We start from the raw sequence: 13,662 nt of genomic DNA on the forward strand, positions 1-13,662 counted from the left end.
TAAGTGATATATCTTCTAATAAGACATTATGTTATGGTGGACAGTAAAAATAGAAACATATTGAGAAATGATAAGAGCTAAAAAGGAGGCTACAGATTGTGAAAACACAAGATAATTATGATAATAGTTCTTCTGGGACATCAGCAATTTACTTTAAAACTCTCAACAAAATCTCAATAACATATGTTTATCAGCAAAACTCAGGTAAACAGAAGTCCAAAAACCCTTACCTGGCACACACAAATACGGAAGACACAGTTCTCCAGATTGACATCCTTTTCTATTTACTTCACATAACTGATTAGCTGCACATGGATTTGGATTACAGGGATGTGTAACATCTTCTACAATGTTACCTAAAGAACTTGGGCCTGGAAACAGAATACACAGCATCTATACTGATTTAAATGTGGTTTACTTTTCTTCAGTAAAGCTCAGCATTTCCTACATTTAGCAAAATAATATTTTTGACAATTCTGTAAAACATTTTTTATTTTTTAGCTATACCTGTAGAAGCTTGACATAACAAGGTAGTTATTTCAAAGTCCTCAATCCTGGAAATAATGTCTCAGATGGGTCTTCACAACCAAAATATATTTTCACTAATTTGTTTCCCCAATAATTTTCTTTACGTGACAAAACTACAAACTGACAATGACTGAGAGTTTAATCAAGAGAAGTCCCATAGTCAATGACTAACTAACCAGAGTTTTAAAATACACTTGATATTTAACCAAGTTTGCAATCACTGATAAACTTTTATTTCTGTTTTCCTTTAACTGACTAGTAAAGTTCTCCTGTTACAAGATGTTACGGAAGTTCTTTTTCCCCAGGTTTCCTGTAGGAGACACTCAGGCATGGATTCCAGAAATTATTCTAAAATAAATAATTTACCTGCAAGAGCAGGTAAAGTTGAGCAGCTGAACCTGGGTGCCTCCTGAAGAGAGACTATCAGCAGAAAAAAACTTAGACAATTACACCCCCACAATCCAAGCCCCAACCCCCTGTGTGTCACTCAGGCCAATTTCAAATCAGAGTTTTGGGTCTCCCTGTTCTTTGGATCTCTTCATTTTAGGACTGTCAATTAAAGCCCTAATCTTCAGTTGCTATTTTGCACCTGCAGCTGGAGAAACTAAGTTCTTGACAGTAGCCAAAACATTCTATTTTGTCTCCTGTTATGTACAGTTCTGTCCCTTAACTCCAAGGACGCAGCTCCCCTTATCTTCTACAGTTAGAAGACTCTGAGGCCTTTTTTACTTAACAAAGCATAAAGTTTCAAAGGTTCACACCTTGCAGAAGTCATGCTATGCAAACTTACTTATGCTAAGAGAATTCTGTATAAGCAGTTTCTAAATGAGTTCTACAAGAAGCAGCATACCAAATAATTCAGTAAGCTAAGGCAGTCTATTCTTTAACAAAGATTAAGGGAAGAGAACACGGAAAAGCAGCAGCTAAATGGAAAGGACCACTCAAAGCTTCAGTACACCATCTCTCTGGGACAATTTATTTGTTGAGGCATGCTTTGAGTTGCAGCTCTTAATAACCACAGTTTTACTATTTTCAGAGTTCCTGAGAAAGAAATATCAAAACTTATTTTGGAAGAAGGTCTAAATCAGATAAGTCCTACAAAGCTAAAAAGGTCTAAATCCTACAGAAGTATGCAGTAGGAAGTAGTAATAGGGTAGAGCAGTTTTGGAAAACAATGTAAAAAGATGCAGTTGAGCAAAATCTAAAACTAAGACGAAATTTTACTAATACAATTGTGTTCCACATTGAGGGATAAGACATGCTAGAAAAAAAGAATCACAAAAATTTAATGAAAAAATTGAAAAATGCAATTTTTCTCTAATACGCTAAATAAAATGTCTCAAATCCAATACAATTTTCTCTAAAAGAAATAATGAAAAATATTAGAAGCAATTATAAGCATTAAAAGTATCTCAGTTTCTAATTTTGTTGCATAGGTATGTTGCTACTTACTCAGGTATGTATCCAAAGGAATACACTTCTCCAAGTCATCTGTTGGAGATAAGAGCTCACAAACACTTTCAGCTGAGTGGCCTTCAGGGAATTTACTATGATCTCCACATTTCTTCAATATTTCCACACAATCTGATCTTCAGATAAAGAAAGAAACAGAACTTCATTAACACTACTTGAAGAAAAAAGGTCTTGTCTGAAAAAGATGTCTCTGTTCTTCCCTGCCCCGAATCCACAATTTACCCCTTCTGCCCCACAAGATATTTTTACATGTATATATGCATATGCTACTTTTTACATGCAGGGGGAGGAACAACTTTTTGACATGAAGACAGGAACTATTGCTTACACTACTCTTCCTCTACTTTGTGCTTGATGATCTTTATTTTCTATGGTTTTGTATGCATGTATCTTTCAAGACCAAGAATTTCTTTCATTCACCAATGTGTAATATGGGTTGAACTCTGTCTCACAACTATTACCTGGTCTCTTTCCTACTCTATCACCTGCTTTCAAAATTTATTTTTTTTTTAAATAAACTTAGGTTTTTTTCAGACCTTTCTAACTGCTGAAAATCACCAGTAGATTCCAAAACCAAAAAAGAAGAAAGGTTTCATAGCCATGACAAAGAGCCAAAAAAACCCAACAACAGATCAACTTTACAATGGAAATAGATACATCCATCTCATTTACAGGCAAGCATCTTCCATTTACAGTGATGGAGATTCAAGCAATGGTAACTATGCAAGCTCAGTTCCTTCCATGTTTGCCTCGCCCTGCTTTGCTAACAAGTCAAACACAGTCCTACAGCAGCTTTCTAATTCTCATTAAAATCCTTAGCAGAACCATTAAACTGTTGGTTTTTTTTTTTGCCCCACAATACTTACTTGCAGATAATACTTCCTCTAGATTTGCTGTGGCAAGGTTTGATCTGAAGTGAGCAGGCAATAGCCTTCCACATTTCTGGCTGGCATTTTCTAATATCAAGCACGGGAATATTTATAAATGGCATCTTAATACTCCCTTTTTCCCATAGCTTCATGTCATTCATGGCTCCCTGGTCTGACTGAGTATTGCAGCTCCTAAAAAGTTCTGTTGGTCTTAAAAGAAGAAGTTAAGATATGGCACATATACAAGAAAAAGAAAGCAACACACATTTTAACTTCCACCATATGAATTCTACAACCTTAATATAGCGTCCTTTTTGTAGTATGAAAGAAATTAATGCCTTGCACAGTTAAGCGTGATCAAAATCAGTTTGAATTCTCTCTTTAAGGAAAGCAAGCTCTTCAAGACTCAAGGCTGAAACTCCCTACTCACCTCTACATCTTAGATGAAATATCACTTAAATTTTTCTTACCTGAAGTTGACTTAAAAGCAAATACCTTAGATATCCCGAATATCTCTGTGAATGTTTCCTCGTGAATCACTAATGCAAGCTGATTTATATTTTATAGTTGCCCAGGCTCCACCTATCACATGTGTGATTCTACTGCTCATATAACATTCATGACACTGTGTACCATCTCAAAGAAAAGCTAGAGATCTCTAATAGCTAACATTTTTTTTAAAACTCGAACTATTCAATTTGTAATGCTACAATTACTAATTCAGACACAACTTTCAAATCATGCATTTTGCCCTATAGAGTATAAAAAACACAGAAGTATCTCTGAAAGGAAAAGAATTTTGAAAAAGAGTAACATGTAAATGTAACAACCATTTTTACCTTTTTTATTATACACAACATTCCAGTAATCGTGGCTTACTTGCCTACAGAGTAAACCAGAGGAATATGCTGCTAATCCATGATGACATTTTACAAGTTCATGGTTAGCTTTTATTCTTGTATATATTGTTATGCCTGTTGTTAACTACATTTCCAAAAGTTTATGCTCAAGAAAAACTATTTATTTTAAATTTATCTAAAGAAGTATTTGCAGAAAGAGAGCTACATATAATCTCAAAACAAGCATGAAACACATTTTATGTTTTAAATCAAAACACAGGAATTCCTTTATAAAATATTCAGTGTCTCTCTCCTACCTGTTATTAAAATTAGTGCAGTAAGAAAGATTTCTACAGCCCAGCTGACAAGGTTCTCGTACATCTGCTAAACAGGTCAACATGGAAACTTCTACTGCATTATACTCACAAAAGCGATCAAATTCTTGCCAGCTCTGTGAATTGCCCCAGTTGGTGCTATAAAGTTTAGTGCAGAGCTCTCTGAAAAAAAATAGATGAAGAAAATAAAATTAAAAGAACAGCAGTCATTCAGATATAACAGAGCCTTTCATTTCTTTATTGGTCACAACAGCCTATGCTCACTGTAGAAGATTATGCTAGCACCCAGGAAGTCTGCAAGAGTATCCAAATGTTGTGCTCAAAGCAAATAACCCTGTTTCATTGTTTTCCAGTTTTGCCTAAGAATGCTAGCAAATCTTTAAGCTAGTATGACTGAAATAATTCAGAATATTAAAGTGCAATATCCAATAAAAATGTAGTATCTGGGAATCTGAAGTAATTACTTTGAGGTGAAAATTATCACAGCTAATTTTACTTGTAATAAATCTAGGTTGACATGATAATGGATGACTTCAAATCACACCTTCTCCTGCAGAAATGATTGGCAACCAAAATACATTTCTTCTTTTTCCTTGATGTTGGAAATAGGTGTACTCTTTGTGGCTTGTGTTTGAGATGCTTCCTGGTGCCAGCAATACCCAAGCCACTTTCCTCAGAGCAGTATCCTACAAAATGCAGCTGTTCCCACACCTTCCATCCCAACTGGAGGTATGGAACTTCACTGTACTATTAAAATCTATTGCATATTAAAAACATGAAAGAACTCATTTTAAGAACTCATTGACAAAGCAAGCAACTAAAAGGTATTATATCAGCTGCCCTATGCTACGATGTTGTAAGGACTCTACTACTAAACTCATTGTAAGATTCTGTCGCATTCAGGATCTGTTGTTTTGTTACTGGAAACTTTGACACAAAAGGAAACAACAGCTCAAAAATAAATGTTTGGAACTTATTTTGAGATATTGATGCATTTTAAACGCAACAATGCTCTACTTTTAAAGTGGATAGACAGCCACTCTAAACTAAAAATGCTCCAATTACAGTTATTTGCAAGCATGCAACTATTGGCGGATTATTTTTTTTTTAATATGGGAATGGTTTGTTCCATTATTTAATTGTTAAATAACCTAAGTTATTTTTTATTGACAAATATCTGAATAGCGTCTAGTAAGGAATACTGCTAAGGTTTTAACATGCAGCAACCCAGTACTTCAGTTTGTGCAGTTTACTGTCCCTTTTGCTCTGTTTAGCCAGTGAAGGCCTCTTCATCATGTTGCAATATTATGCCCACAAGAAATGCACAGGTTTCATCAACTTAGTGTGTCTGCTATAAGCCATTGCTAAAAGTGAGAAAAGTGTGATTCCTCTTATGGAACAGTATTTTTTGAGATACAAACTAAGTATTGATCAGAATGTGACATCCAGCTGATTACCTAAACCTGTATTTGTTCTAAGAATACACAGAACACTTTATTTGCTGTACATAGCAGGATTCAGGCAAAGGCCTGATATGAGACAACTTCTGAACCATTTTCACAATTGTAAATGAGGGTAGAGAGATACTGACCTACATGTGGAAGAATTTGCTTTAGAACAGCAATGGAGCTTAGCTCCATCAAGGCCTGTGGAAGGTGGAGGGTGCACGGTGACTCCTGGGTGAACAGATCTTGAACTCTCAAGAAAACATTGCCAAAGTGGGTCCTGAGGGAGAGGCATTGTTTTACAGCCTTCTATAAGTCCATCAACAATTTCAAGCTCTGTTTTCATTGACATTAGAATTCTTTTACAAGCAGTCTGACACACATAGTCTTCTGCTCTATCACAGCAATACAAACCTGTTAAAAAATTAAAGATAACTTTGTTTCTTTTAAATGTAAACGGAATCAACTCTGGGAAAAAAAAAAATGCCACCAATATGTTGAATTAAAAAAATAAATACAAATCAACAATGCACCTACAAACAAAAGTTATCGTTATAGAAATTAATATAATTACAATTATAATATAGAAATACATTAATACAATTTACACAATACACTTATACAATAACATACTTTATATAAAAATTGCAAAAAATTGTCAAACATTTTCAGTATTTATTAAAAATTTCAGTAAAGAAGGGTCTTTTATACTTACTGTCTGTAGGATTTCTCATTGGATATGACTGTGTATAGTTGTTCACACAGTGTATAAGCTGAGGGCTAATAGATGCACAGTAATTTTCAACTGCTTTAATTTGTGAAGGACCTGGAGAAGAGTCTGTCCGAAAAATTGCTTGACAATATTCCCGACAGTTCGTATGATGACCTGCATAACTACAACAGACTGACCCCACTGGGAGAAAAAAAAAAAAAAAATTTAAAAAAAATCAACAACAGAAAATCAATGGGTTCCTACACAGAGAAATGAAGAAATTATCAAGTCTGTACCACACACAATGATGCTCAAGGTATTACTGTTTAAAAACATGAAGAAATTTTTCTATGGTCTATTAAAATAATCTGTCTACAGAATGACTAGGAATATTTGTAACCAGCCAAATTACATCTGCTTCTTTGGCTGGACAAAAAAGTCCCTAAAGCTGTTTTGAAATCAAGTTTTAAGACACCAGCAAGCTAGCTGAATTTTATCTTCAGCCATTTTGTCCTTATTTAAGGTAACCAGATGTCCTATAATTGAATTATTAGACAAACATTAATAGTAAACAAATAAATATGAGAGTAGTATCTTAAAAGTCTTTCAAAAAAAGACAGATGCTATCATAATTCACATTTGATACTTTCACTACAATTCACTCTGAGACACTGATTTCATATTATATAGACATCAGGCAACAAAACACTTGCATGGTGAAAGATTTCATCTATGCATTTAATTTTGTTACTTAACACTGATCAAATGAACAAAACAAAAGGAAAAATTAGCTTCTAAGGAGTCACCAAAATAGGACAGAAAAAAACAAATATAGATACACAAATTAAAAATTGATATAAATTATATGAACTGCCACTTATCACTTGAGCAAGAAAATGCATGCAGGTGGTTTGTCCTTCTATGGAACTGAATCCATGTGATTTGTGCCTATGTACACCTACAGAATTTACCTACATTTTAGAAAAATAAGGATAGAACGATATAAAAGAAAAAAAAAAAAACTAACTATCCATTACATACTTACTTTCATTTCTGTTAATACAACTAAAGAGAGCATTCTGAAATCAAAACAAAAACAGTGTTATAAGCCAGAAAACTGTAAATAAATACTTAAGTATCCAGTAATTTCTTATACTGAGCTAATAAATCCATCTTTGTTATTATTTGTTCCTATTAGATTGGATTAAAACAAAACCACTATAGATAAATTAAAAGATCAGGGTCATCAGAGTTGCACGTGTACTCATAATAAAACAGATAAATACTCAAGAAAATAAAAAGGAAGACTTTCCTGGACTGATTTAGAAACAGCATGCTATAATAGGATGTCCCATTATTTTTTTTTCTAATAAAATAATTTTAAAGATTCTGCGGAAAAAAGAACTCTGCACAGATGCACACATGCAAGCAGAAAATCTCAACTAACTCAACACTACACCTTAAAAGCTAAAGCATGCTATCAACTTCCTCGAACTGCTGCCAAAAAGGCACAGTTGGGGAATATATAACATGCTAAATGGCAGAAGAAGAGAAACATATACACCCTGCTGTTTTGTTTCAGAGGACTCTAATCTACAAAACAATCATGGAATAGTTTGGGTTATAAAGGACCTTCAAACATCATCTAGTTCAACCCCCCTGCATTGAGCAGGGACATCTTCAACTAGATCAGGTTGCTCAGAGCTCTGTCCAGCCTGGCCTTGAATGTTTCCAGGGATGGGGTGTTTACCATCTCTGTGGGCAACCTGTTCCAGTATCTCACCACCCTTATTATAAAACATTTCTTCCTCACGTCTAGCCTGAATCTCCCCTCCTTTAGTTTAAAACCATTACCCCTTGTCCTGTTGCAACAGGTCCTGCTAAAAGTCTGTCCCCATCTTTCTTATAGGCCCCTTGGAAGTACTGAAAGGCCACAATAAGGTCTACCCACAGCCTTCTCTTCTCCAGGTTGAACAACCTCAAGTGTCTCAGCCTGTCATAGCAGAGGTGTTCCAGCCCTCTGATAATTTTGGTGCCCTCCTCTAGACTCTCTCCAACAGGTCCATGTCTTTCCTGTACTGAGGGCTCCAGAGCTGGATGCTGTACTCCAGGTGGGGTCCCACCAGAGCAGAGTAATGGGGCAGAATCACCTTCCTCACAACTACTGAACTCTTGCCCAAAACAACCACAGGCTTCCCCACACTGAAAAAACACATATCTTCTTAGAAAATAGGTATTGCACAGAAGTTTTCCAGAACTCTGTGAAAAGATGAAGTCATGAGGTTGAAACTGCAAAATGTAGTTGCCAAATACCAGAGACTTGAAAATATGATTGTGAAAAGGAAGAGAAATTTGAACCCCCTCCATACCTGACTTCCACTACTCATTAAGCACATGTATTCTACTAAAGAAATGGAGAATTCTACAATCACACTTTCCCTTTTTAAATTTTTTTTCCTCATGCAAGTTTTGTCAGTACCCAAGTAAAAACATGATTATTTTAAAAAATGTTATTTTTCTATAGCTGTCTTCATCCTCTTTTCTGTTGTTTAAGATTAAGCACTTCAGAACACAGATTGGTTCCCTATGTATGAATTAGCATTCAAACTAGTCTGCATTCCTGAATAGACAGTCCTGATGAAAATCTGAAGATCCAAAAGAATGATTTACCGTACCAAAACATGGAAAACTCACATTTTAACTTAGATTTGAAAAGAATTAAGCCTTGATATTTCAGGTTGTATCATGCCATCAATGATTTTATTTCATGCTGTATTTTAAATCACAAGTTCCAATTTGCCAATTATTCCTTATGCTATGTAAACCACAGTGCCACAATCCTGTTTTCTACAGTGTCACAATTATATCATCTTTTGGATAATATATTTTTGGATAGTCAAATATGTTAATAGTTAAATGCAAGATTTTAAAGAGGACAGTCCCAATACTGTAGGGAGCAGTGCCACTTTATTTACAGTCAGAAATTAATTTAAACCATGGGTAAACCACGGCAGATGTGGCACCGATAAAATGACCTTAAAAGAATAAAGACCTCTAATTTTAGTCATCATGAATAAAAGCATGGGTCTATTGAGAACACTTCATACAAAAATTCAAAAGTCTGCCTTATATAAAATAACACCCAAAACCTCACAAAGTAACAACTCAGACATTTTATTTTCACTCTTCTAATATCCTCTACCAAATTTTAGATATTTTCTCCCAATAGCACAGACACTGCATAATTTCTCTGAGACTGAGAATGAATTTGGAGCAACACTCCTCAGCAGCCCATTTTCATCTGACCCACTTCAGATTTTCCCTTTTACTGCCCACAAAGCAAATCCTGTCACCCATTCATCTATGTAACACAGATGAAGGACAAGAGAACTCAGGGAAACAGAACATGTAGAGAGAATCACCATTCTACATCTCTAAAGAACTGATTTATACTGCTGCCTAAAGGCCCATGTCATATTTACAGCACCATACATTCTGTCTCTGCCAGAATGTTACCAGAAAGTTACCAGAAAGTCACTGTTTCAATGGGGCCATCTGGTTTCTCTGGGACTTTCCACGTATGAAAAAAGAAACAACTATCAGACAGGAATTGCCATAGACAACATCACTTTGACCCAAAACTTACTGTCCTCAGAAGGTGCTGAAATTAGACTTCTCCATGCCCACCCTGGATCAAGCACTGGCATACAAGCCAGCCAGGTAGAAAGCAACGCTGTAACTTTATTAGTTAATGCACTGAGACAGTAGAGGTTCTTGAAAAGGCTGAAGTCTGTCCTGGATATACTGAAGTATTTGGCCATACTTAAGAATCAGGACATAAACTCAGCTAAAAATTGTCATGTTATTTAGAAGTTGAATGTTACAAAAAAGTAACTCAAGTGTTACAAAAGGAGTTCAGGGATAGCTGTGTCATTGGCCCTGTTAGCTCAGATTGCAGCTTGTAACTACACACAAACCAGATAAGAATGTTGAGAAGATTATGGTGTCTACCAATATTCTGCCTCTAAGAAGCGCTCAAGTTGAGACAAAATTATGTTCTTATAGCAATTTTATACACCGATTTTACACAAGCAGGATGTCCTAACCAGATAATAACTCTTCTTTTTTCTGTACTTTGAAACTATAGTTCCACAGACTACTGAATCACTGTAATAATGCTCATATTTTTCTTCAGATGAGGTGGTCTTCTCTTCCATCCTGTTTTCAACTCTTCTCTCCCTGTTCCCAGCTGTATAGTCTTGTGTGTGCCTTTACACCAGCTCTGGCACTAATCATCATCTCATGACCTGATTTTTCTCAGTGTTCCTGTTGAAAACTCCTTTTTCTCATCTCCTAGGAATTTAAATCAGCGATTTCAACAAGTATAATACGAACAGAACAGAACAGAACAGAACAGAATAGAATAGAATAGAATAATCTTTTAGATGTCATCTTTTAGAAGGAGCTGCCAGATGCAGGGTAAGGTAAGAATTAGTATATTTGTATGGCTACCAGTGGGAAGGAATGTGTGTGGAGAATGGGCAGGTGCAGGAAGGAACAGGAAGAGCTTCAACTGCACTGAGTTCTTAAAGCAAACCACCCTATTTCATGAAACTGGTGTGCCTGTAGTGCTAGTTTGGGTGCTGACTTTGCTTTGTGTAGGTCTGGGTAATTGTTCAGTTTCCCAGAAAGTACAGGTACACACGTGGGGAGTGTAGCTATACAGACATGAAAGAATCTTTAAGGAAAAAAAAATAGTGTGTAGTCACCTGTTTGTAAATGAAGCTGATAACAGCGTTAGACAGTTAGTCTGATTTGAATTACTAACCATAACTTCATTACAGAACACAGTGTTAATGTCCATCTCTAGTAAATCAGCACTCATATTTAAGGAATTATCAGCTTTTCTGCTCACTCGAGCTTCCTTCTGAATCTGCTAGCTAACTCTCAGAAGAGAAAGACAGAGAAAACAAAGCTAAAGATAAAACAGAGATGTAGGTAAGGAAAAACAAAACAAATCCCACAAAAAAAAAAAGAGCAGAAACGGATGTTCTTTTTAAAGGAACAACTAAGTCATCAAAATCCGTGAAAATGAGTATAAAAAGGTACAACGGTTTAGACACACAGTTTGATATTCCATTTTTGATTTGTATATAAAGAGAACAAAGATGGCAATATTGAAATGTATAAAACACAAATATCTTTTGGTGTTATGGAAATTGAAAAAAGCAACTGAAGTTTATCCAGCAGAGAACATTGTCCAGTCTTCCTCACCAGAATCTCCCTGAAGAAAGATTGTAGCCAGTACTGCAGGACCTAACTGGTTTCGCTCTTTTTGGAGCTCATCAGCTGCAGGTAACGGCTCAAAAACCAAAATGCATGCACACAAACACAAACAGAATAGAACACTTTGCTAAAGGAAGAAGTCTTCTGCATTTTGAGGTAGGTTTTTATGTTGTAAGTGCATTTTTTCTAAATGGCTGCTTCTTGTGTCTTGAGTGAAAAATGACAGCAAAGCAGTTCTTTCACACCAGAAATTAAAAGTATTTTGCTAAAAACCAAAGATTATTTTCCTCCCTAAAAATTATCATGGTATCTGTATTTTGCTAACTCTGGCAGAAAAAGAAGTTTAGTACTCTTATCTTGGGCAACTTAATGATGTTAAATATTTGAATATAGATCCTATCCAATTAAGGCCATCTTAATTTAGAAGTATTACAAATACACTAGGAAACAAAATGCTTTGCTCTGAAAACAGCAATGAAAGTCCTGTTAATCTCTCCTTGACTTAATTTAATCTTTGAATTTATCAACAGAAGATAAAGTCAGAAGGCAACATACTGAGGTTTAGTGGAGTCAGCTGAAGTTTCAAATGATGTTGCACATCTGTTAACTTTAAATTAACAAATAAAGCCAAGATTTTCCTCAATTACGTAAACCAGTAAAGAAGTGAGAACACTTGTACAGTCTATCAACCTTCTTTGAACAGTAGAAAATAGAGACAAAAAGCACCAGAAAGTAAGATGACAATAATAGTATCTGCAATGTGTAGTATATGGTCAGAGTCCACCCCGAATTCATTAAGTAGTACTTACAGAGGCCACACACAGCCCTATGACTTAGCAGGTCATTAAAACTGTTCTGGAACCTTTTTGTGAATGTTGTTCTAAACAGCTCCTTCAGTTATAATCTATTGTCTCTATGTGATCTGCACAAACGATTAGACAAGAACTAAAATGTGCTGACTGCATTTTTCAGAAAGGTCAATTAGTAGCCAGCATTCACTAAACCTCTGTGTAAAGCAGGACTGTATGACCCTAGAAAACAAAATGTAGCACAGTGAATACTTTTCTGAATCCCTATTACAGCACATGAAACTGCAGGCGCTGTATTTGAAGATTCTGCATTTAAAAACTATAAGAAAGCACAGTCACATTAAAATAAACAGTGCTCAAACCTGTGAGAGCAAAAATACCTTTAAACAGTCCAGGGACATCAAAAGCATGTACTACCATGTGTCAAAGATAGTTTTAAGAGCAGAAGCTAAATAATTGCCAACATTTTCAATTATATTTTGACTGCATGGCAGATGTTAATGGCACTCAGTTGCTGCAAAGATCTCATGCCAATTAACTAGAGAAGTCTGAATGTCTTATTTAATACACATGAAATAAGAAATCAACTTCTTAATGTGCAAAGACGTGAACTCACAGTATGCAGTGTAGAGACTCAAGAACTGCAATCTAATGGCAATTTTAGTACTACCCTTTCCTCGCACAGAAGAAAGAAAAGTGTCCTTAAATGCAATAAAGCTTTTGCAGCTTATTTCAAGCTTTATAAACTGCTTTCAGACACTCCTCCAAACACGTAGTCCATGCAGTCTTTTCAAGAAATGAACCTCAACTTTACACAAAACTTTTATCAGAAAATCCCAAATACAATCCATACAGTCTCCATTTCATTCTCATTCCTTTGACTATTACCTACCTTCTTTTTAGAGGAAGGTGAACAGGATAGCAGAAAGCTGGGAGAAGTAATGACAGATAAGAGTTGAGATGCATAGAACTAGAGGAAAAATGAAGATGGCAAAATGAGTATCTGAGAAGGAGAAGATGGGGAAAAGAACTGCCAGAATAAACGTTCAGAAGAAGGCAAATAAAGTACATTTCAGTAACACTAAAAATACTCAGCAAGTTGGGTTAAATTTTTTCATTTCTGTATGCAGTGCCACTTGAAAATAAATATGCTTAATACGACTCACAATCTTCAGTGCACTGATCAAAAATGAATAGCTCATTACAACATGATTTATTTCTAAAATGTGTAAAATCTCCAAATTAGAAGAATCACAAGCTTCATAAATATTTACAGTAAAAGTAATCCAACAGATCAGCAGAAAAAGCACCTTCAATTAATCCTGTGAAGAGCTGTCACATCAATGCTGTTTGATTCTGCTACTAT

At 35.4% G+C, this 13,662-nt stretch overlaps 1 protein-coding gene across 4 annotated transcripts in view; it reads right to left on the bottom strand.

The window, feature by feature from the left end:
* RECK (reversion inducing cysteine rich protein with kazal motifs) overlaps nt 1-13,662 on the bottom strand; it is a 62,536-nt gene that overhangs the window by 22,070 nt on the left and 26,804 nt on the right. For 2 of the 4 annotated variants that reach the window (XM_065832220.2, XM_071804655.1), the window contains 7 exons: nt 7,247-7,280; nt 6,205-6,402; nt 5,636-5,903; nt 4,027-4,206; nt 2,868-3,080; nt 1,981-2,117; nt 231-371 (listed from right to left, as the gene is read on the bottom strand). In XM_065832220.2, the coding sequence (XP_065688292.1) occupies nt 231-371; nt 1,981-2,117; nt 2,868-3,080; nt 4,027-4,206; nt 5,636-5,903; nt 6,205-6,402; nt 7,247-7,280 (1,171 nt within the window). Of the gene's footprint in view, nt 1-230; nt 372-1,980; nt 2,118-2,867; nt 3,081-4,026; nt 4,207-5,635; nt 5,904-6,204; nt 6,403-7,246; nt 7,281-11,475; nt 11,509-13,188; nt 13,267-13,662 lie in introns of those variants that run through there. The other 2 variants (XM_065832221.2, XM_071804656.1) reach the window with 2 other exon arrangements.

The sequence above is a fragment of the Patagioenas fasciata genome, chromosome 2 (assembly GCF_037038585.1).
Source record: "Patagioenas fasciata isolate bPatFas1 chromosome 2, bPatFas1.hap1, whole genome shotgun sequence".
NCBI lineage: Eukaryota > Metazoa > Chordata > Aves > Columbiformes > Columbidae > Patagioenas > Patagioenas fasciata.